This window comes from Protopterus annectens, chromosome 6.part0, assembly GCF_019279795.1.
Source record: "Protopterus annectens isolate FY-2018-M chromosome 6.part0, PAN1.0, whole genome shotgun sequence".
In the NCBI taxonomy this organism is placed as follows: Eukaryota; Metazoa; Chordata; order Ceratodontiformes; family Protopteridae; genus Protopterus; species Protopterus annectens.
In genome coordinates this window covers 646,554,836-646,578,299 of record NC_056737.1, presented here as the reverse complement: position 1 = coordinate 646,578,299, position 23,464 = coordinate 646,554,836, and the positions used below count along the sequence as shown (strand labels likewise).

At 43.8% G+C, this 23,464-nt stretch overlaps 1 protein-coding gene across 1 annotated transcript in view; it reads right to left on the bottom strand.

Annotated features, from left to right (window-relative positions):
• The window catches only part of GPR137C (G protein-coupled receptor 137C), a 761,588-nt gene that overhangs the window by 267,055 nt on the left and 471,069 nt on the right, over positions 1 to 23,464 (bottom strand). The window contains exon 4 of the mRNA XM_044074333.1: positions 6,555 to 6,704. Coding sequence (XP_043930268.1) covers positions 6,555 to 6,704 — 150 coding nt within the window. The remainder of the gene's footprint in view (positions 1 to 6,554; positions 6,705 to 23,464) is intronic.

The following is a 23,464-nucleotide window of genomic DNA, read 5'->3' as shown; positions in this document are numbered from 1 at the left end:
TCTGCATAGATTTCGCTTTGTCCTCCATTTTCTTCAACACCTCTTCTGCTTTAACACCAAACAAAGTATCATGCTGTAATGGAGCATCTAATAATGTTACTTTAACATGATCAGGCTGATCTGTTCCTTTAACCAAGCATGTCGTCTAATGACAGAACCCATAACAGCGGCCCTGCAACAGGCCTCCAGAGAATCAAAACCACATTGCAAAGTATGCTTTCCCACTTGTTCAGTTGCCTGCAATAAATCCTGCATGTCCTTGTTTTCTGCACATTCAGAATTTGTTAACCTTTTCTGTTTAAGCAGTGACAATAAGTATTGTTGATATTTAAGCATATGAAATTGATAATTTAAAGCCCTCACAGCCAAGGTAGCAGAAGTGTAAACCTTTCTCCCCCATCTGTCCAGTGCCCTTGAATCCCTATCAGAGGGGATAGGTTTTTTTGCAGTGGAAGCCTTGACCCCTTTGGGACCCTGAGAAATAGTTTCTGGGTCAGCAGCAGGGTTTTTATCAAGAAATTTATGTGAATCTGGAACCCTGTAGTATCTGTCTGGCTTAACAAGGTGTAGGGGGTAAAGAGTCAGGGGACAGGCCGGACTCTGAAAATACATCATCTACAATGTCTAAAACAGGAGGGATAGCAAGAGGCCTGTGCTGAGGTAGTAAAAGAAAATCTCCAAGCCTTTTCTTAGATTCTGAGTAGTCTTGGCTCTCCCAGTGGAAGTGCTCCCTCATGGTATGCAGGGTTTTCCTAAAAGAATAATCCTCAGGCGGGGAAGCTGAAGGGATAGATTCTTCAGCATCGGAATCCTCATAGGGAGGGAGAGAGTATTCTTGGTCAGAAGAGGAGTCAGAGGAAATGGAAACCTGATCTGAAGATTCATATTCTGTCTCTTGCCTAGGCCTGTTCTCAGGAGGTGGATGGGAACCCCTGATCAAAGTAATTAGGTCTTTGGCCATTTTGAGCATCTGTTTTATAGGCATGGAGGCCTGTCCATGGGCTTGCTGCATTTGTTTCTTTGTCTTTAGTGGTGCTTTAGTCGGTTTTATATATAACTGTGTAGGTCTGAAAACACCCTCAGAAGCCGATGCCTGCTCAGCGGCTCTGGACCCATCTGAGGGAATATTTTCCAAGTATCCAATACCTTGAGTTTCCAGAGGCCTAGTCTGCTCCACGTGGGAGTCGGAAGCAGCCTGCGGCTCTGAGGTAGCGGGCGTCAGGGGTTGCGAAAGTGCCTCACTGAGAAGCAGCGAACTGGCGACTGGCTTAGAAGAAGCCTCTTCGTCAGTTTTGGACCTCGGATGCCTGTCCTTTTCCTTGAGTTCCTTGTTAATTGCAGTAGTCGGATGGCTATCCAACGACATTGTGTAATTAAATCTTCGGCCAAAGTAATGAAATGCAAAATCGTACCGACACTTAATAAATCTAGCACAAAATCTGCAATTAGCTATGTTGTGATCAGGGCCTAGGCAAGGAATACAATAAGAATGGAAGTCCTTATGAGGTATTTGCTTCCCACAAGAAATACAATTATTAACTTTTTCTGACATCGGTCTGGAGCAAGAAAAAAGTTTCCTCAATGGGGTACTTAGCTTTAAATGAAGACTTTGGATCTGAAATTTGAACACGAAAATCTCAGGAGTCGGCTGACCGGCACTTGCGAACTGCTTCTGCTTCGGGCACCGTACGGCAAGAAAGACTGAAGAAAATGGTGTCGGCTGCATCTTTTATACCCCTGGCTCACTTACGTCAGGGAAGAGGCGACAGCAACCAACGCCGGACCAAGACTTTGGAATTCAGGCCGACTGCGGATAGCCTGCTAGCAGGATAACCCAAGAGTAATGACTGCAACAGTGAAACACGATGAACATCAGAGAGATCAGGTAATTAGCCAGGCTGCCAGGTTCAGGGTTTGAAGCTGAGGGCGCAGAATCTGGCCCTCCTGCTGGGACAGCAGGGCAGGAGTGTGAGGCAGGTGCCATGGTGCCAGCAGTGACACACTGCGGAAGAAGGGGTACCAGTGTTGGTGTGGCCAGTCTGGTGCAATCAGAATCATCCTTGGTTTGTCCTGTTTGATCTTTTGTAGTACCTTGGAGAGGAGAGGCAGAGGGGAAAAGCATAAACTGATAGGTTATTTCAGGTGAAGGACAGGGCATCCACTTTCCAAGCTTGTTTGTGGGGAGTCTTTGTGCAGAATTTGTCCAATTGGTAGTTCTGGGGATGCAAACAGGTCTATCTCTGGGCTCCCCATTTGTTCTCAACATGCTAAATATCTTTGGTTCCAGTTTCCACTTGTGTGGGTCCATGAGATTTCTGCTGTGGTCGTCTGCCAGTGTATTTAGCTTTCCTGGCAGGAATTGAGCCTGTAAGGTGCACTTGGTAGCTCAAGGCTGTGTTCCACAAAGCCATGGCTAGTCTGCAGAGAGGATATGAGGGGGTTCATCCCTGCTTGTTTATGTATCACATAACAGTGGTGTTGTCCGTCTTTACTATTAATTGTCCTGGAAGAATGTGCTCCTTGAAGGCTGTCAGAGCATTTTGTACAGCTAACATTTCTTTCTGATGGATATGCAGGTGCATTTGACTTGGGTTCCATTTGCCCTGAATGCACTTCCCTGCCAAGTGAGCCCCCCATCCACAGTGCGTCTGTTGTTAGGGTTTGGGAGGTAGGGGGTAGAGTGAATGGCAGTCCCTTGTGTTTTGGTGGCAGGCCTCTACCCACCAAAGGAACTCTATCTGTAGGCAAGGTATGATGGGAATCATTGCTTCTAGATCCTGAGAATGTTGACACCACAGGCTTTTTAGATACCATTGTAGTTTCCTCATACGTAGTCTTGCATAAGGAATTAGGAGAATGCAGGAGGCCATGAACCCCAAGGCTTACAGTATTTGTCTTGCAGATAGCAGGGTCTTTGTGGCCATTAGTTTGAAGTAGGCTGTCAAATGAACTTATTTCTCTGGCGTGAGGAAAGCCATCTGGGAAGTTGTGTTCAAGCTTGCTCCCAGGAATACAATTTGTTGACAGGGAACAAGATGTGATTTCTTTTCGTTTATGGTGTACCCTGGAGAAGTTAGCACTTTTTGTACAAACGCCAGATGATTCAATAGTATGTCCTGGCTTTCTGCCTGTATTAGACAATCTTCCAGGTATGGGTATACTTGAATATTTCTTTGTCTGCAAAATGCAATGACTGGAGCTCGGCACTTTGTGAATACCCTGAGTGCAGTAGATAAGCCAAACGGTAGTGCAGAGAACTGACAGTGCATGAAGCCTGCTTTGAAGTGTAGGTATCTTTTGCAAGATTCCGTGATTGGGATGTGCAGGTAGCCTTCCTTTAAATCCAGTGTTGCCAACCAGGCATCCTTGCTAGCATAGGAAGCAACTAGTTAAGAGTTAGCATCTTGAGTTTTGGGATCACCAAAAATGTGTTTAGGATGGAGAGTTCCAGGATAGGATGCCAGAAGCTGTCTTTGCTGGGCACCAGGAAAAGTCTTGAGTAGAAACCTTGCCCCCTTTCCTCTTCTGGGACAGTTTGAATAGCCCTGATATTTAAGAGAACTTGCTTTTGAGCCTCTGCCACCGATTTGGGGGTAGAGCTGGCCAACCGTTTGGGGTTGGTAAAGTGTGGAAGTGGAATCTGTATCCTTGGGAAACTATATTTAAAACCCATTTGCCCTGGGTAATGAGTTCCCAATTTGTTTGCCTGCAGAGCAGTCTTTTCCCCTAAAGGAGCAGTCAGTTGAGAAGAGCTTGGAAGTTTTAAAATTAAGTCATTGAGACAGTTAACCATAGGGGGGGGGGTCTTACTACTCCCTGCTTTGGAAGTGGGAGCCCCCCCAGTGCTTAGTCCTTTGAGAACCTTGGGACTGAAGCCTGGGTGTTCTGCTGGTTCTGGGTTTGGACTGTGAAGGCCTGAAAGAGGCAAGAAAAGGACCAATTCTTAGAGGGTCAATGTCTGCTAAATCTGGGAGCCTGAACTTGCAGGAAATTTAACAGTTTGCAATGATTTAGCTTTTTCCTCCATCTTTTTAAGTACTTCTTCTGCTTTGTTGCCAAACAGGTGGTCCTGGTTTAGGGGAGCATCCAGCAATTTAGCTTTAACGTGATCTGGCAAAGATTGCTCCTTAAGCCAAGCATGCCTTCTATGTACAGACCCAGTGACAGCAGCCCTGCAAGATGCCTCTATTGAATCAAAACCACATTGCAAAGTATACTTTCCAACTTGTTCAGCAGAATGCATTAAATCCTCTAAATCTTTATTTTCAGTACAGTCAGGAATCAACATAATTTTCTGTTTAAGCAATCCAATAATATGCTGCTGATACTTTAACATACGAAACTGGCAGTTTAAGGCCCTAATGGCCAAGGCTGCAGAAGTGTATACCTTCTTACCCCATATATCCAGCGCCCTGGAATCTTTATCAGAGGAGGTAGGATTTTTGGCAGTAGTAGCCTTAATGCCCTTGGGTCCCTGTGAAATGGTCTCAGGATCCACAGTAGGATTTTTAAAGAGGAACTTGTGAGACTCAGGAACCCTGTAATATCTATCTGGTTTTCTTGGAGCAAGAGGTAAGGAGTCAGGGGCCAAGCTAGATTCCAAAAAGAATCATCAACAATGTCCAGTACAGGGGGAATAGCTAAAGGCCTGTGTTGGGGCAGGAGTAAGAAATCCCTAAGCCTCTTTAGAATCAGAGTAATCCTGGTTTTCCCAGCGAAAATTCTCCCTAAGAGTATGCAAGGTTTCACCAAAAGAGAAATCCTCTGGAGGGGAAGCAGAGAGAATACAGTCCTCTGCATCAGAATCCTCATAAATAGATAAGAGTAAATCCTGGTCATCAGAAGCAACAGAAATTTCAGAATCCTGATCAGAAGAATCATAAGAAAATTCAGTCCTAGGTCTCTTAAAGGGGGAAGGTTGGCTTCCCCTGATTAAAGTAATAAGGTCTTCAGCCATTCTTATCATTTGTTTTTTAGGCATAGAGGCCTGACCATGCAGTCTGGGCTTCGGTTTCCTAGGCATGGATTGAGTTTTAGGCCTTGAAGAAGAATGGCGTCAGTTTAGTATGCAAGTCAATAGGCCTGAATACACCCTCAGAAGCCGGTGCCTGCCCAGCGGCTCTGAACCCATCCAAGTTAGAGACATCCACAGCTGAAGCATCTCGCAGCATACCGGACTCCAAATGGGTCTCAGTAGAGGCCTGTGAATATGAAGTGGCGGGTATCAGGGGCTGCAAAAGCGCCTCACTGAGAAAGGCAAACTGGCGACTAGCTTAGTAGAAGTGTCGTCGGCAGCTTTGGGCCTATCCGGTCTCCCTGTCTTTATCTTTGCGTTTTTTCAAAATGTCAGTAGTCGGGTGGCTTACCGAAGCCATTTCTAAATAATTGAACAGAGTACCAAAATATTTAGAAGCGTAAATAAACCGATGACTACAGTTTGAGGTTTGAATAAGGCACAAAACCGACAGCAAAGTACGTTGTGATCTGGGCCTAGGCAAGGAATGCAATACGAATGAAAATCTTTATGAGGTATTTGCTTCCCACAAGAAATACAACTGTTAACTTTTACTGACATCGGTTTAGAGCAAGAAAAAGGTTCCCCAACGGGGTACTCAACTTAGTTGAAGACTTTGGTTCTGAAACTCGAAAACGAAAATTTCAGGAGTTGGCCGACCAGCACTTGCGTGGGCATCGCACAGCAAGAAAGAATGATGTAAATGCATTGGCTGCATGCTTTATACCCCTGACTACCTGACGTCATGGAAGATGAGACAGTATCCGACGCAGGACCCAATACTTAGATAAACAGGCCGACTAAGGGCTACTGCAAGCAGATAACCCAAATGTGATGAGTGCCACAGTGAAACACGAAGGACATCAATATTTCTTCTCTGCCTTGTTGTGAAAGTTAAATGAAGTGTAGGTACTTTGTGTATTGAGTTTTATTTTTCAATTATTTGAGCAAAAGTTCAAAAATTAGCTGTAGTTTTGTGGGAGCTTATTACTAACAAATTTTGCTCAATGATACTTTAACATGGCAATATATATATATATATATATATATATATATATATATATATATATATATATATATATATGCCCTTTGCATCTTGGTTTCTGCAGCAAATAAATACTGATTGCAAACACATCACTCTGTTTTTTACTTATAGGAGAGTCTTTGCTTGAACATGCCTCCTTTTGTTGAAAAGGTTTTTGCTAAGGATTCTACCATGAAGGTTTTATGAATTTGTTATAACTTTACATACCAGTTATTATTTATTATATTATGCTTGGACAGCTATAAGCTCTTATGATAACTGAACATTTTAGTTAATTCATAAGTCTGATGACAGTTCACTTCTAGCATACAACTTAAACAGTCCACTGCTAATTTTCTTCCTAGAACAGGATGAGTACAAGTAAGTGAATGATGGCTGAACACAGTAATTAGGAAATCAATATGTGTTCGCATAAAAAGAAAAAAAAAAAGTGATTTAACATTATGTACTCTTGTCTATGTATAGAAAACTTAATATTTTCTTTTAGGTACCAACCTGATCAGATACATTGTACCATCCATAGTTAAAAGGAGTCGGTCTGTCTTCAGGAGACATGGCAACCACAACCAAATTATAGCAAGCCCTTGAAATAAACAGCAAAATAACTGCAGCACCCACAGTTGTAGCCTGACACACAGATGTGCCCTGTATTGAAGAAAGAAACATTAAAAAAAGGTTGGTTAGCAAGTTAGAAGACACCTTTGTCAAACATAACACATTCACAACTAATATGAAGAAATGTGTTCAATTTTTTTGTTTATACAATGGATATAAAACATTTAAATCTGGAATGCATTAATTATCAAAACTTGTGTTGTAATGCTTCTTTGACACACCAGGGTAGCAAGGTCAAAGTGCTCATTCAGCAATTTGTTACAAATTAACAGATCATCTCAAAAAAGCCAATGTGCTAGCTTCCCCACTTGCAAACTGAAGACTACTGGTGGTGGTACGGGGTGCAGTGTAAGTAGATTGGCAAACACAAGCTAAACACTATGATAGAGTACACCCTGGTTACAGAAACTAGCTATTGAGAAATGGAAAACCACTTTATTAATGGGAACGAACTAAGGTCAAGAAATACCAGCTAGATACAGCTGGTCTTACCTCTACACACAGCACTAATTCTTGAACCACACTTATTGAATAAGGACTCACTCTCTCTCCAACTCAGGGGTTGTCTTGTAAAACAGTCACTGGACAGGTGAAGGGATGAATAAGCCCCCCCCCCCCCCAGGGGGTGCTGTATAGTTGCATTTTGTACCAGTAAATTACAGTACTGCCTTAAAGTGACTAATCTGCAGAAAGGAAAATTACCAGTTTGTGTACATGCAGCTAAAAGCTCTACAATGAATTCAGCTTTCTCAGACACCACGGACATGGTGCTTGACAGGTACACCTACTTTCGGTGATATTTTCACTCTCACCTGGGGATTATGTATATGGTTAGAGGAGATCTGCAAGCATAACTTGTCAGATCTGAACTCCAATAATGAACTGTTACCAGATTTCTGTACTACACATGATCTGTCAATGTGGAGCACCATGTTCAAATACAAGGCTGCTTATAAATGCACTGGTTATGACAGTAAGTTGGACAAAAGGTCAATGACCACCTATGTATTTGGGTCAGCAGATACATGGCTGTACACCCTGAAAAGTGAAATCAGGAGAAAGTACAGTTTTGTACCTACCATAAATGTAGATGTCCGAACTGGATAGCATCTGCAGTCATAACAGCTGGGTTGTCCTGTCGTCAGGCAGCCCTACAGGGATTCCAAAGTCCGGGTGCTGATGTCGCACTTCATCATCTCTGTGGGTCTTGGTATAAAGGCATCAGTTTTCCTCAGTGTTTCTTGCCCCAGATGCCAGAAGCCCTCTTGAAGGCTGAAATTTTGGATAGATGCCAATGTTTCCAAAAGGAAGAGGTAAACACAAACACAAGCATGTATGTACATATATACAAACAAATACACCATAGAAGACTCCCCACCATTAGCTAGCTATTAAGAGGGTAAACACCCTAGGTGTACCTCAGTAGGGAAGGAGGCAGGGTATCCCTGCTGCAGATGCTATCCAGTTCGGACATCTACATTTATGGTAGGTACAAAACTGTACTATGTCCTTCATGGATGCATCTGCAGTCGAGTACCATAGCCAACTAGGGAGGAGGAAAAGGTAGATTATGGTGTGTTTAGGATCCCTTGCAGTACAGCAGTGGCAAACCCTGCTCGGGATCTTGAATATAGAGGCAAATTGTAATGCTTGGCAAATGTATGCACGGAGGTCCAAGTAGCCGCCAATAATGTCTTTGGTAGCCACTAAGGCTGTGGTAGTGGCTGTTGCCCTTGTAGAATGAGGTCTTATGTTCTGTGGAATTGGTTTTCCATGGAAGGAGTAACAGAATCGTATGCAATTTCCTATCCATTTGGAGATTGTCTGTTTTGAGATAGCTTTTCCTTCCCTTCCTGTTGCATAGGCCACAAAGAGTTGGTCAGACTTTCTGCTGCTTTTTGTCCTGTCCAGGTAGTAGCGTAGCTGTCTATGCACATCCAAGGTGTGCAGAATTCTTTCCCCTCTGTTTTGTGGGTTGGGAAAGAAGGTAGGTAAGTGGATTGCCTGGTTTAAAGACACTCTGGATACCACCTTAGGCATAAAGGTTGGATTAGTCCTCATGGACACCCTGTCCTGGAGGAAGATTAGGAAGGGTTGCACTGCCATTAAGGCCTGTAGTTCTGAAACCCTCCTTGCTGAAGTGATTGCCAGTAGGAAAGCAGTTTTCCATGACAGGTGTTGTAGTTCTGCTGTTGCTGCTGGTTCAAAGGGTGAAAGTGTCAGCTTTTCTAATTTAAGTCCCAAGCTGGCAATGGTGGTTTCCTCGGAGGTTTTACTTTCTTGGTTCCCCTGAGAAACTGCCTGAGCAGAGGGTGTGAGAAGACAGGTTGTTCAAAGCTGTATTCTGCTGAAATAGCTGATGCATGTATCTTGATGGAGGAGTAGGACAGGCCTGAATGGAGAAGTTCGGCCAGATACTCCAGAATGTTAGGCATATCTATGTTTGACACATCTTTTCCTCTTTCAGAACTCCAAATGACAAACCTTTTCCATTTTCCAGCGTAGTTCCTTCTTGTTGAAGGTCTGCGTGCTTCAAGAATAATGTCTTTAACTGTTTGGGAAAGTTCTTGATTAGCTGCTGCTATGTGATGTTCCATGCAGTCAGTTGTAAGGTTTTCAGGTTTGGATGTATGGTGCTGTAGTTGTTCTGAGTTAGCATCAAAGGCATCAGGGGTACAGGCCACATATTGTTCGAGACAAGCTCCTCAGTAGTGGGTACCAGTGTTGTCTTGGCCAGTTTGGAGCTATCAGGATTATCCTTGGATGTTCTTCCTTGATTTTTAGCAGTACTTTGTATATCAAGGGAGAGGTGGGAATGCATATGCTGTTAGGCCTTTCCAGCTGAAGGAGAGCGAATCCACTTTCCATGCTAGTGGGTGGAATGTCCTTGTGCAGAATTTTTGAGTTGGTGATTGTGAGGAGATGCAAATAGATCTATCTGAGGCATTCCCCACTTCTTTGAAATGGTCCTGAAGATGTCCGGTGCAGGTGCCATTCGTGAGCATCTGATGTGGTCCTGCTTAAAATGTCCGCTAGAGTATTTTCTTTTCCTGGTACAAATCTTGCCTGCAGCTGGATGTTGTAGCTGATTGCCAGGGTTCACAGTTCCAAAGTCATTCTGCATAGGGGGTATGAATGTGTGCCTCCCTGTTTGTTGATGTACCACATGACTGTGGTGTTGTCTGTCCTTATCAACAGCTGGCCCTCTTTGAGAAATGGTCTGAACTTTTGGATAGCCAGTTTTACAGCCAGCATTTCTTTTAGGTTGATGTGCAGGTGAAGTTGATCCTGAGTCCACAATCCTTGCACGCATTTGTCCAACATATGGGCCCCCATCCTTGGTCTGAAGCGTCTGTTGTAATGCTCTGGCTTGCTTGACATCTGTGAAAGGGAAGGCCTGTGTTTGACCGGCATGCCTGGGCCCACCATAGGAACTCCTGTTTTAAGCATGGAATTAGTGGAATTTCTGTTTAGGCTGTGCCTGTGTTGGTACCATAAATTCGTACCACTGTAGTTTTCTCATATGTAGTCTGGCAAATGGGACCAAAATTATGCATGATGCCATGAAGCCCGAGGCCTGCAGAACCTTTCTTGCTGTTAATTTGTTCAGCTTTGTTAGTGCCAAGAAGTAAAGAGGGAGTTCTTTTTGTTTTTCTGCAGTTAGGAATGCCATTTGTCTCACTGTGTCCAATTCCGCTTCTAAGAATGTCCTTGTTTGGGATGGTATCAGCCTTGACTTTTGTAGATTGACTGTGTATCCCAGTGCTTGTAGCAAGTAAATGACCCTTTGTAAATCTGTTGTCAACTTGCTTTTGTTGTCCCCTTGTAGCAGGCAGTCGTCCAGGTATGGGTAAATATGAATTCCCTGTAGTCTGCAGTATGCGATTACTGATGCCAGGCATTTTGTGAATACTCTGTAGATAAGCCAAAGGCAATGCTGAGAATTGATAGTGCTCTGATCCTGCAAGAAATCTGAGGTATCTTCTGCAGATTGGTCGAATAGGGCGTGCAGGTATGCCTCCTTGAGATCTAGAGTTACCAGCCAACACTCCTTGCCCAGCATGGGAAGAAGTTGCTGTAGGGTCAGCATTTTGAATTTTGGGACAATGATGTATGTATTCAAGGTGGACAGGTAATTGGTCTCCAACTTTTTTCCTTTCTTGGAACTAGGAATAGTCTGGAGTAGAACCCTTTCCTTGCTCTGCTGTAGGCACTTTCCACAGCTCTCATGTTTGCCAACTCCATTATCTGTTGTAAAGCTTCTGTTTTTGATTTGGAGGTAGATTTGGCATTCCTCTTTGACTGGTATAGTGTGGAAGTGGAATCGGTAACCTTGATGTATAATTTGTAGAATCCACTTGTCTTTTGTTATGTGGTGCCAGTTCTTTGCAAATAAGGTTAACCTTCCGCCTAGTGGAGCTGCTATTTGTTCCCTGGTAGGCGGACTTAGGAGTAAGTCACTGTGGCTGTGTTGAAGTAGTGGCAGTGGCTGTGTCTGTGCCTCTGTTGTTACCTTGCCACTGCCGTCCTCTGTAGGCACCTCCTCTGGTTTGGTTTCTGCCCTGGAGCGTCTATTCCTGCCCCTTTGAAATTTTGTGGAGTCAGGAAAGGACCAATTTTGGCAGGCCAGTTCCTGCTAAACCTTGGGGTTGAACCTGCAGGAAATCTTTAACAGTTTGAACTGATTTTGCCTTTTCTTCCATTTTCTTCATAACCTGCTGGGCAGGTGCACCAAACAAACTTGTCTTATCCATAGGAGCATCTAACAATTTAGCTTTAACATGATCCGCTTGCTCCTTTAGCCATGCATGCCTTCTTATCACTGTGCCAGTCATGGCTGATCTAAATGAAGCCTCCAGTGCATCATAGCCACATTTTAAGGAATGGTTACTAACCTGTTGTATGTTATTTACCATTTCTAATACATATTTCTTGTCAAGAGATTCATCAGTGGTTAATTTTTAGTTAACTGATCAAGCATAAACTCTTGGTATTGTATCATGTGAAACTGGCAGTTTAAAGCTCTAGCTGAGAGAGTAGCTGAAGTGTATACTTTTTACCCCATCTGTCTAATGACCTTGCTTCCCTTTGGACCCTGGGATATAGTTTCTGGGTCTGCAAGGGGCCTTGTAAAGGTGGTGATGAGTATCTGGCACCCTGTAAAATCTGTCTGGTTTGGCAGGGGCTGGGGTAATGAATCTGGAGCAGAGCAGACATCATTAAAAGCATCATCTACCACAGAGAGAACAGGAGGTATAGCTAAGGGCCTGTGCTGTGGAAGGTGCAGAAAGGTACTAAGTCTTTTAGGAATCTGAGAAATCTTGCTGCTGCCATTGGAACTGCTCTCGCATGGCATGTAAGGTTTCCCCAAGGAGAATTCTTCTGGAGGATGCAGCTGGAATGGATTCTTCAGCATCAGAATCCTCAAAATTGGAGAAACGGGCCTCTGGCTGGTCAGTAATGTCTGATTCATCAGCAGAATCATCAGAGGATACTGGCTCGGGGCTCTGCCCTAGGTCTCTTATCTGGGGCTGAGAGGCCCTGTCTGGGTGAGATTGAGATCCTCTAATTAAAGAAATTAAATCTTCTGCCAAAGTAAGCATTTGAGAACTAGAAGAGGGCCTGGTTGAGGGTGGTTTAACAGGCACTGATTTGGTAGTCTTGGCTGCTTTAGATGGACATGGCTGCTGGAGGCCTAGCAGCACCACGTCAGGGGAATGGTGTCTGATAAGTCAGTGGGTAAAGTTTCAGAGGCCGATTCAAGAATTGTAGCAGGGACCTCAACTGTAGAGATAGATTTTTTTTTTGGCAGAAAGTGTAGTCGGAGGTTCCGACGACATAATGTGTGCAAAGTCAGAAAAACTGTTCTGCAAATTGAAAGAAGCACAGGCGAACAGGCTAACAAGGCAGACAGTAAGAATGGAAATCTTTATGAGGTATTTGTTTCCCACAGGTTAAACAATTATTAACTTTTTCTGACATCGGCTGAGGCAAGAAAGAGTAGCTTTAGAAGTCTTGAAATAATCTCTGGATCCGACCCAGCTTCTGCTTGAGCGCGCACGAAGAAAGACTGGGGAAAATGGCGAGACCCACAGAGATGACGTCGGGTGAAGTGCGACATCAGGGACCCGGACTTTGGAATCCGGCCGACTGTAGGGCTGCCTGACGACAGGACAACCCAGCTGTTATGACTGCAGATGCATCCATGAAGGACATGTGCCGAGCTGTCAATTTACTGCCATCGGCTCATAAGCTGAAGAGCTGGTCGGGGAGAGGTTCAACAAATTTAGAAAAAAAAAAAACACAAGGTTGTGAGGTTATCCTTAAAATCTCTGTATGAAGAGTTCACACACCTCTGGAACAGTTTTTCCAACATACTGGAGGTGGTTAGGGATATGGAGTCTAAATGAACCCTAGTCAAGACTCTAAGTGCTAAGACAGCAACAAAAAGCTGTGGCCAAAAGACAGACACTGCTTGTCATGGTGGTATACGATGGAAACCAGGTCCTCCACTAAGGAGACCATACTACAGGGAAAATGTGACCCACAACCAAGGTATGATGGGAAGAAATAAGGGGAAGACCTCTCTTTCCCATGAATGAACACCATGTGACTGAAGAGCACTTCAAGAACGGGGGGGGGGGCTTGCCCAAGAAGGAGTCTCTGAAACAACCCCCACCCCAAAAGCCCCCCCCCCCAAGAATAGGAAGGGAACCATCCCTTAACTGCAAACCCCAATGAGCCCAGATTAAGATAGACAGCCTGACTCCCAAAAGGAATCCGATCTGATTAGAGGAAGAGAAGATCACCAGTACCTGGACAACAAGGCAGATGCACCTACAGACCCCTCTTCCATTAATTTCAAGAGTAAGAAGAAAAGGTTATGGGTAAAGTAACTCTCAGCCTTATAGAACTGTGTCCTAGCCAGGAAGGCATCATATAAGAACTGCAAACAGACTGAACAGTCATATCAAAAGATGCACCTTGCCCCTATTGAGGAGGATTTCTGTCTTGCCAGCTTTAGCAAGCACATCATAATGTCTACTGCCTGAGCCAAGGCATCAATTATTTCAAACAGTGGTCTAAAATGTAATCCCACCATGGCTGTCACTGAGGGGAAACTAAAACCACCCTCTCCGACTACAGAGCAAGGAAAGGAAGAGCTAGTGGTCCTCAGCACCACTTCAAGAAAGACAAAATGAAACAGACTGCAGTAATGACAGCTTAAGTCCCAGAACCCAAAGATAAAGAAGAAAACCTCTCTGCCCACTTGTTTCTTTCTTAAGCTACCTTCTTCACTGGCAGGGGAAGACAAACTCAAAGTGATACAAATGGCCACTACAAGGCCATAGAACAATCAAACTGGAGATATGCACTTAAAGTATCACTCCAGTTTACTGCAGCAATAACAAATGTAAATTCCCACAAGGTAGCTAAAGAAGAGAAGGGATGCCTCCAGGGTTTAAGCTAACCTTCGCCAAGGCTGGCATCAAGGAAAGGTGGAGCCTTCTGTTTGTGTGTGCAACACCCCTTTGAATAAAACACACTTAGATGGACCTTACTGATCAAAAAGGTTCACCTTTGAAGATGTTAAAACCTATACCAAGGTGTGCAACTTCAAAGTACCTTACGACAGTCAAATTGGCACAAGGTCCAGCTCTGTGATACAAAGGAATAAAATCTGACTGTGTCCCACATTGACCAGTGTTTGAGTATAAGCATAAGCACTGAAGTAACAACGCAGCAGATGGGTGTAACTTTGCTTGATGTACTGGCAACACCTTGAAGAATGCTTGTGTATCACCAGCAGGAAGTACAGTGTAGTGTGCCCAAGCAGAATGTTTCTTTGTGAGGTGGATGTGCAAATGGGAAAGCATGCATCGCCTGATGGCATAGATCTCATAGCTTGGAAGGCCACTGGGTGCTCTGAGGGAAAGAATATTCTGCAGGATCTATAAACTAACAGATTCACTAATACCAAACTCTCACTTCCACCGTGGAGAGAACAGCTGTGTAAGATCTTACCATAACAGTAGATTTCCTACTTCAAACTCTTGCAGCATTCCTCACTCTTCAGATAACCTGCTGAGGACAGCAGAACATCTGGCCAGCATACCAAAGTAGACACCTTCCAGGCAGTGTATGTCAGACGTATGTCCTATGTGCAAGTGTAAAGTACATATGGGAAGTACAAGTGCCTAATCCTCAGAACTGAAGTACCCCAGCATAACCAAAACTCCACAGGAAAGCAATACTATCGACATCCAGGAAAGGAAGAAAAGGATGCAAAAAAAGACACTCTCAGCCATGAAGAAAGCAACAGAATGTAACAGAGGGTAAAAGGAATGGACCAAGTACTGCAGCAATGAGAAAAGCTCTTACACAACTGTACTATGTCTATCCTTATAGTTATGTTATTCTTTACTCTTGGGAGAGTACAAAAGCTACTGGAAATTAAGGGAGGAGGAAGCCACAGTAGAGCTCATCAAAAGTCTATGAAGCATGGCCCTGACAAAACCAGCCCTGGTCCTAGAAGAAACATCCAACTTGTAATGACTGGTGAAAGTGTGAACAGAAGACCTAGTAGATGATTCACAAATGTCTCTAGCATCCAGAATCTTGGAAAAAGGTAACAGAAGAGGCCATGGCCCTGGTAGAATGAGCATGAACAGAAGAATAAGTAAGCTACTTGCCATGAAAAGAATAGCAAAAAGAAATGGTCTTAGAAATCCAGGAGGAGGTTGTTTGCTTAGACACTGCAAACCCCATTTTTCTGGTATGAAATGAACCAAAAAGCTACTCAGATTTCCTAATATATTTGGTCTTGCCTAGGTAATATCTGAGCCATCTGTGTAAATAAATAGGAAAAATCATTAACCATCTTAGGCACACAAGGATGATTGGTACAAAGGGATAACCTGTCCTTGTGATAACAAAAATTGGAACTTCCATGAGTGCTTGAAGTTCAGAGACCCTCATGGCAGAACAAAGAGCCATCAACAATAGTGTTTTCCAAGTACAATGTTTTAGGGAAGAGGAAAATGCAGGTTCAAAAGGGGAACAGGTCATTTTCTGAAGAACAAAATTAAGATCCCAAGGAAGAGGGATAAGCTTTCTTGGAGGCAGAGTATGAAAGACACCTTTCAGAAATTGTTTCCTTCAAAACTAGAAGCCAGAGATGGATTCACAGGTAGAAATATCTGACAAATAAGCTTTAACAGATGAATATACCAAGCCAAAATTGAGAAACTCACACAAATAAGAAGGGACCACAGCAATATCTACAGAAACAGGACAGTAGCCTAAACCTTTGACCAACATGTGTATATTATTCTGAGAAAGTTCTTCTATATTGCAGAATCTATAAACAAAAGGACAGTATCTAAATGTAGGGATGTCATTGTCCCCCTTTACTCAGTCTTCATTAGGCCAGTCATTGAATAGAATGCCCTCTTTGGCATGCATCTGTCCAGACACATCCAACAACTGGAATGCCCCAGAGATACATTATGAAAAGGATACAAGTCCTAAAAAAACATGTCCTACATGGATAAACTCAAAGCCCTGTCAACTATACTTGGTATCCTACAGACTGCTAAGAGGTGACCCGCATCTGGAATGCCCCAGAGATACATTATGAAAAGGATACAAGTCCTAAAAAACATGTCCTACATGGACAAACTCAAAGCCCTGTCAACTATACTTGGTATCCTACAGACTGCTAAGAGGTGACCCGCATCTGTCATACAAGGCATCCTCCAACCCATTACTGATGGATTTACAGCACATCAGCAAGTCAAACCACATCAAAAATGTTTGGTCTAGGAATCTAAACCTCTTCTGCATCATCAACAGAAAGGCTTGGAGGGGACAAGTATATCTCACAGAGAATACCTCTGCTGTGGAAAACACTCACCATCGACATAAAACAAAGTTCATTCCTGTCCATATACAGGTGCAACTTTGATTTATGAATGGGAAACAATAATTTACCCCAGGATCTCTGCATGTACTGGGACTTCCAAGATGGCTGCACATTGAGTAACAGCTTATTTTCTAGCTCTCCCAGAGTGAAAACAGAAACTCAGCAGAGAAGGCCACCAGACTTGTGTTTATGGGTAAATTTCAGTAACTGGCTAGTAAGTGCACTGCCTGGATGTCAGGAATAAAGAAATACGAAGACATGGTAAAAAATCAGCTACAAAAAGTGAGGAAAAAAACAATGACTGGGAAAAGTAATGCATCTGTTCAACCATAAGCAATGCAACCTTCAGACATTACTTCCAGTAACCTACAGGAAGATAAGATAAAAAAACAAAACACTAATAGAGTATATCAACACAAACAACAAAAGGCTGGAAAAAATGAAAGACGCTTTAAACAAACATTCAGATGAGATGATAAAGCTGCAAAAATCAGAGGTCAAAATAAAGAAAAGGCTGGCTGAATAAGATGCTGCTCAGCAAGAGATGTTCCAAAAATTAATAGAATTAGAGGACAGAGCATCTAGGGAAAACCTGAGATTTTCAGCTATACTAGAGAAGCTGGAAGGAACAGACTATATTCATTCTATGAAAGCACAAATAAGCAAATGGACTGGTATTCCACAGCAGGAGATGTTAGTTGAAAGGGCACATCATGTGTATGCTCCAAACCTGACTATAAGAAAGCAACCTAGACCTTTAATAGTAAAGATGTAATCCTACCAGCAAGGAGGAGTTGATTCTGACAAAATTGTGGCAAAAGGACAAAGTACTAAAGTAGGAGATAGCAGGGTGTTTCTGGAGAATGATTACTCATTGTACACCAGACAGAAGAGGAGCAAATTAATTCCACTATTCAGGGAATGTTGAGATGCAGGTGTGAGATTCAAACTGCTGTACCCAGCTGTCTTCAAGGTATTCTTCCTTGGAGGGACAAAATCATTTTTTGGTGAGGTACATGCTAAGGAGAAACTAAAAAAGTATGTCCAACAAAAAGTAATCTGTGAAACAGGAGATTCTGCTTCATGTGTTTCTAGTAATAAAGACCACAGAGGGACTGTACCTGTAAAACCTTTTCAAAATTTTCAACAGAAAATATTGGAAAGAAGGAAGGGAGTATGACAGTTGACTAGAATAATCGAGAGTACACTGGAAATGAAGCAAAGACAGGATTTTGGAGATGAACAGTAATAAAACCAGTAACTTAACATGGGATTAAAAGGCAATAATTATATTTATGAAATATGATAGAACAAGAAAATGTGGAAATATTGGCCTTTTTCAGAACTTGTTGGACTTGTGGGGGACTCAAAGGCATATGCCCTACTTCATGTCATTAATGTTCGGAAAAGTGCATTGGGGAGGGGAAGAGGAGGGAGAAAGCTAACTGTATGTAAAGTTTTTTTCAACTTAAACAGTACCGATTTTTTGGCAGTTTTTTTTTAATATGCTGTAAATTAAAGATTTTTCAAGTGTAACTGGGTACTGTAAACAGGTGCTGCTGTTTTTTTTTCTTTCTCCCTTCTCTCTCTTCATTTTTAAGAAATGTAAGGATTGCAGTGTATTAAAAAATTCTGGTTAAAGGCACGACAAAGAAAAAGTACAGTTTTGTACCTACCATAAATGTAGATGTCCGATAGACATGCAACTGCAGTCATAACATGTGGGTTATCCTGCCTCAGGCAGCCCTCGGTCGGCCGGATTCCAAAGTCTGGGTGCGACGTCGGCTGATGTCGCATTTCTCTCCGACGTCAGAGCGGCTGGAGTACATAAGCATCAGCCGACGCCATTTTCTTCAGTGCTTCTTGCCCCAGATGCCAGGTGCCCTCCAAGGAAGGCTGTAATCAAATTGGAAGACAAAAACAGGATTCCAAACAAATACATGAGCAATAAGACAAATACACCATAACAGATATCCCCAGCTAAGAGTAAGGGGGATAGGAGTGGACCCTAGGCATAGAGGGGTATGGAGGGAGGGAAAACCCGACTGCAGTTGCATGTCTATCGGACATCTACATTTATGGTAGGTACAAAACTGTACTATGTCCTTCAAGAATGCAACAGCAGTCATAACATGTGGGTAGAATACCATAGCTTAGCTGGGGGAGGAGGTATGCTCTAGGAAAGAGATGGTGTGGCAATCAAACCCTGCAGGACTGCCAAAGCAAAGCCTGCTCTGGATCTGGAATATAGAGGGAGATTGTAGTGTTTGGAGAATGTATGCACGGAGCTCCATGTAGCAGCTTCTAGAATGTCCTTTGTAGGCACCCCTCTTAAAAATGCTGTAGAGGTTGCTGTAGCTCTGGTGGAATGTGGTCTGACATATGCTGGAACAGTCTTCCCATGAAAAGAATAACAGAATCTGATGCAATGTCCAATCCATTTAGAAATAGTCTGTTTTGAAATTGCTTTTCCTTGGACTGCAGGGGCGTAAGCTACAAAAAGCTGTTCAGACCTCCTACTGGCCTTGGTTCTGTCCAGGTAGTATCGAAGTTGTCTATGAATGTCCAAGGTATGCAAAAGTCTTTCCCCCCTATTCTCAGGATTGGGGAAGAAAGCAGGCAGATGAATGGCTTGATTTAGAGAAACCCTAGATACCACCTTTGGCATAAAAGTAGGGTTGGTCCTTAATGAAACCCTGTCTCTGTGGAAAATAATAAAGGGTGGTATTGCCATTAGGGCCTGTAGCTCCGAAACCCTTCTTGCTGAGGTAATTGCCAACAGGAAAACTGTTTTCCATGAGAGAAATTGCAAGTCAACTGAAGCTGCTGGCTCAAAAGGAGGTAGAGTCAGTTTTTCTAAGACAAAATTGAGGTCCCAGGCTGGCACTGGGGCCTTTCTTGGTGGCTTAATGTTCTTGATTCCCCTGAGGAATTGTCTTAGTAAGGGGTGAGAGAAAACAGGAGGATCAGTGTTGTATCTAGCTGAAATAGCAGATGCATGTATCTTTATTGAAGAATATGAGAGGCCGCTCTGTAACATATCTGCCAAATATTCCAAGATGAGTGGGATGTTCAGTAATGATGCATCATGTCCCTTGCTGGTATTCCAATTGCTGAATCTTTTCCACTTTGCTAAGTAAACCTTCCTGGTGGATGGTCTTCGAGCCTCTGTTAGTATCCGCTGGACTTCCTTGGAGAGAGATAAGCTGAAGTTATTTATGGGATCTCCCAGGCTGTTAGCTGCAGTGTCTGAAGGTTTGGATGCAGTGTTTCGAAATTGTGTTGAGTCAAAAGTAGAGGCCACTGAGGGAGGGCCCACCTCCTGGTGTGACATATGCTCCGTAGTAGTGGGTACCAGTGTTGTCTTGGCCAATCCGGAGCTATTATGATTCCCTTGGGCTTCTCTGCTTTGATCTTTAGTAATACTGAGGTCATCAGTGGCAGAGGTGGGAATGCATAGATTGCTAGGGAGTTCCAGTTGAATGAAAGGGCATCTATTTTCCAAGCCTTTGGATGGTATGTCCTTGTGCAAAATTTTGGTAGAAGATGATTGAGGTGAGAGGCAAATAGGTCCACTTCTGGCTTGCCCCATGTCGAAGTGAGTTGTCTGAAAACCTTCGGATGTAACCTCCACTCGTGGATCTGTGAAATTCCTGCTTAGGCTGTCCGCCAACACATTGTCTTTTCCTGGAACAAACTGGGATTGTAACTGGATGTTTAGACTCAGTGATTTCTCCCAAAGCTGCATCATCAGTCTGCAAAGGGGGTAAGAGTGGGTGCTCCCCTGCTTGTTTATGTACCACATCACAGTGGTGTTGTCTGTCCGTATCATTAAATGGCCTTGCTGGAGTTGGTGTTGAAAAGCCTCAATAGCATGCATTACTGCCAGCATTTCCTTTTGGTTTATATGCAGATGTGTTTCCTTTGGAGACCATTGTCCTTGTATACACCTGCCTTCCATGTGCGCCCCCCATCCAAGGTCTGAGGCGTCTGTAGTCATGGTCTGTGTTATCTGTTTTTTTGAATGACATACCTGTGTTTTCCTGGCTCACCGAGGCCCACCATAGGAATTCCTTTTGTAGGCATGGAATGAGTGGTATGATTGTCTCCAAGTTGTTGCTGTGTTGAGACCAAATGCTTTTTAGGTACCATTGAAGCTTTCTCATGTGTAGTTTTGCTAATGGAACCAGTAGAATGCAGGATGCCATGTAACCCAGGGCCTGTAGGAATCTCCTTGCAGTCATCTGGGTGGGCTTTGCTAAACCTTTGAAGTATTGAGTTAACTTCTCTTGCTTGTCTTCTGTCAGGTAAGCCATCTGAGAGGCTGTGTCTAGTTTGGCTCCTAAGAAGATTATTTGCTGGGATGGCTGCAGTCTTGACTTTTGGAAGTTGACTGTGTATCCCAGAGCTTGAAGTAATCGTATGACATAATCCAGGTTTTTTGTCAACATCAATTTGTCGTCCGCTTGTATGAGGCAGTCGTCCAGGTACGGGTAAATTTGTATACCCTGGAGCCTGCAATGAGCAATTACTGAAGCCAGGCATTTTGTAAATACTCTGGGCACAGTAGATAAGCCAAATGGCAATGCTGAGAATTGATAATGCTCTGGCCCTGCAAGAAATTTGAGGTATCTTCTGCAGCTGTGTCTGATAGGGACATGCAGGTATGCCTCCTTGAGGTCCAGAGTAATCAGCCACGACTCCTTGCCCAGCATGGGAAGGAGTTGCTGAAGAGTCAGCATTTTGAACTTTGGTACTATGAGAAAGGTGTTTAATGTGGACAAGTCCAGTATTGGTCTCCATTGAGATTCTTTTCTTGGAACAAGGAACAGTCTTGAGTAAAACCCCTGTTCTTGTTCTTGTTGTGGAACTCTTTCTATTGCTTTCATTCGAGTCAGCAGAGTGATTTGCTTGACAGCCTCTGCCCTTTGATGTTGTGGTAGATTTGGCATGCCTTGTTTTCTTGGTAAGGTATGAAAATGAAACCTGTACCCTCGGTCTATAATGTCCAAAATCCATTTGTCCTTTGTCAGTCTGTGCCAGTTTTCTGCAAACAGAGATAATTTCCCGCCCAAGGGAGCTACTAGTTGTTCCCTGGTAGGCGGTAGTAAAGGAAAGTCATTGAGTTTGTGGTTGTTGGGCAGGTGAAACCCCTGCGTCACTTCTTTGGTTCCCTGGCTGCCATTGTCGCCCCTGTAAGGGCCTCTGTATTGGCCTCTTCCTCGCCACGTCTGTTCTTACCCCTTTGAAACTTTTCTGGATTAGGAAAGGACCAGTTTTTTGAAGGCCAATTCCTACTGAATCTGGGGGGGTTGAACCTGGAGGAAATCTTTCACAGTCTGAACTGATTTTGCTTTTTCTTCGATGGTCTTTAACACATCCTTAGCATTTGCACCAAAAAGCTTGTTCTTTTCCAACGGTGCATCCAGAAGTTTTGCTTTTACATGATCTGGTAGAGGTTGATCTTTTAACCAAGCATGTCTGCGCATCACTGCCCCTGTCATAGCTGCCCTACATGAAGCCTCCAGTGCATCATATCCACACTGCAGGAAGTGATTGCTTACTTGCTGAGTGTTATGTACAGCTTCCTGCAAAGTCTTCCTGTCTAAAGGATCAGGAGAAGCTAATGTTTTTTGTAATTCTTCTAAGAGATAATCCTGATATTGGAACATATGAAAAAGGCAATTTAAAGATCTCATAGATAAGGTAGTGGATGTGTAAACCTTTTTACCCCATCTCTCTAATGACGTAGCTTCCCTGTTGGAGGGCAAAGAATTTTTTGAGGTGGAGGCTGAAACTCCTTTAGGCCCCTGTGAAATAGTTTCCAAATCAGCAGTATAGGCCCTGAATAAATGGGAATGAGTTTCTGGGACCCTGTAATACCTGTCTGGCTTGGCTGGAGCAGGAGGAAGAGAATCAGGGGTAGCACTAGAATCAGAATACAAATCATCCAGAACATCAAGTACAGGAGGAATAGCTAAAGGCCTGTGCTGAGGCTTCTTAAGGAAAGTCCTACGGCGTTTCGTAGAATCGGAATATTCCTGACCCTGCCACTTGAAATGTTCCCTCATGGTGTGCAGAACTTCCCCAAAAGAAATATCCTCAGGAGGGGAGGCCGAAGGTATGGAATCTTCTGCATCCGAGTCCTCATAGGTCTGGAAGAGCTCTTCCTGGCTATCAGAGTGGACAGAGCCCTCAGAATCTTCATCTGAAGGAGAAGGGTCAGAGGGTTCAACCCGGGGCCTTTTATCAGGAGGAGGCTGGGATGCTCTCTCAGGATGTGCCTGTGAACCTCTGATCATGGAAATTAAATCAGCAGCCATGGACATAATTTGTGTCTCCGGAGTCGGCTGAGGTAAGGATTTGGGAGCAATATGCTTTGTTTTGCTGGCTGCCTTAGCCCTAGTGTAGGCCTTAATAGACATGGCCATAGGAGGCCTGGCAGCTCCACGTGCAGGAGTGACCTTGTCTACAGCAATGGTCTCGGGCCTTTCCTCGGTTTCGGTATCCAGAGGAAAGTCTATAACTGGCGGAGTAATATCTGGAATCGGAGTCGTCGGTAATGCGGTGTCTTCGGTTCGGAGCGGTGGAGAGACCGTCTCAGAGGGAACCGGAGCACTCACGCTAGGTTTTGGCGTGGAGTCTGTGGTAGGCGCGGGCCGAGGATGTCGGTCCCGGTCTTTTCGCTTTTTGGGAGTTTGCGATGTCGGAAGATCCGACGGCATGGTGTAAGCAAATTTATCGCCGAAAAAATTTTCAGCGAACTCCGCCCGGCGCCTGAGAGTGCGCTTGTTGAAGCGAGCACAGGCCGAGACGTCGTGGTCTGGGCCCAGGCAAGGGAGGCAGTAAGAGTGGAAATCCTTAT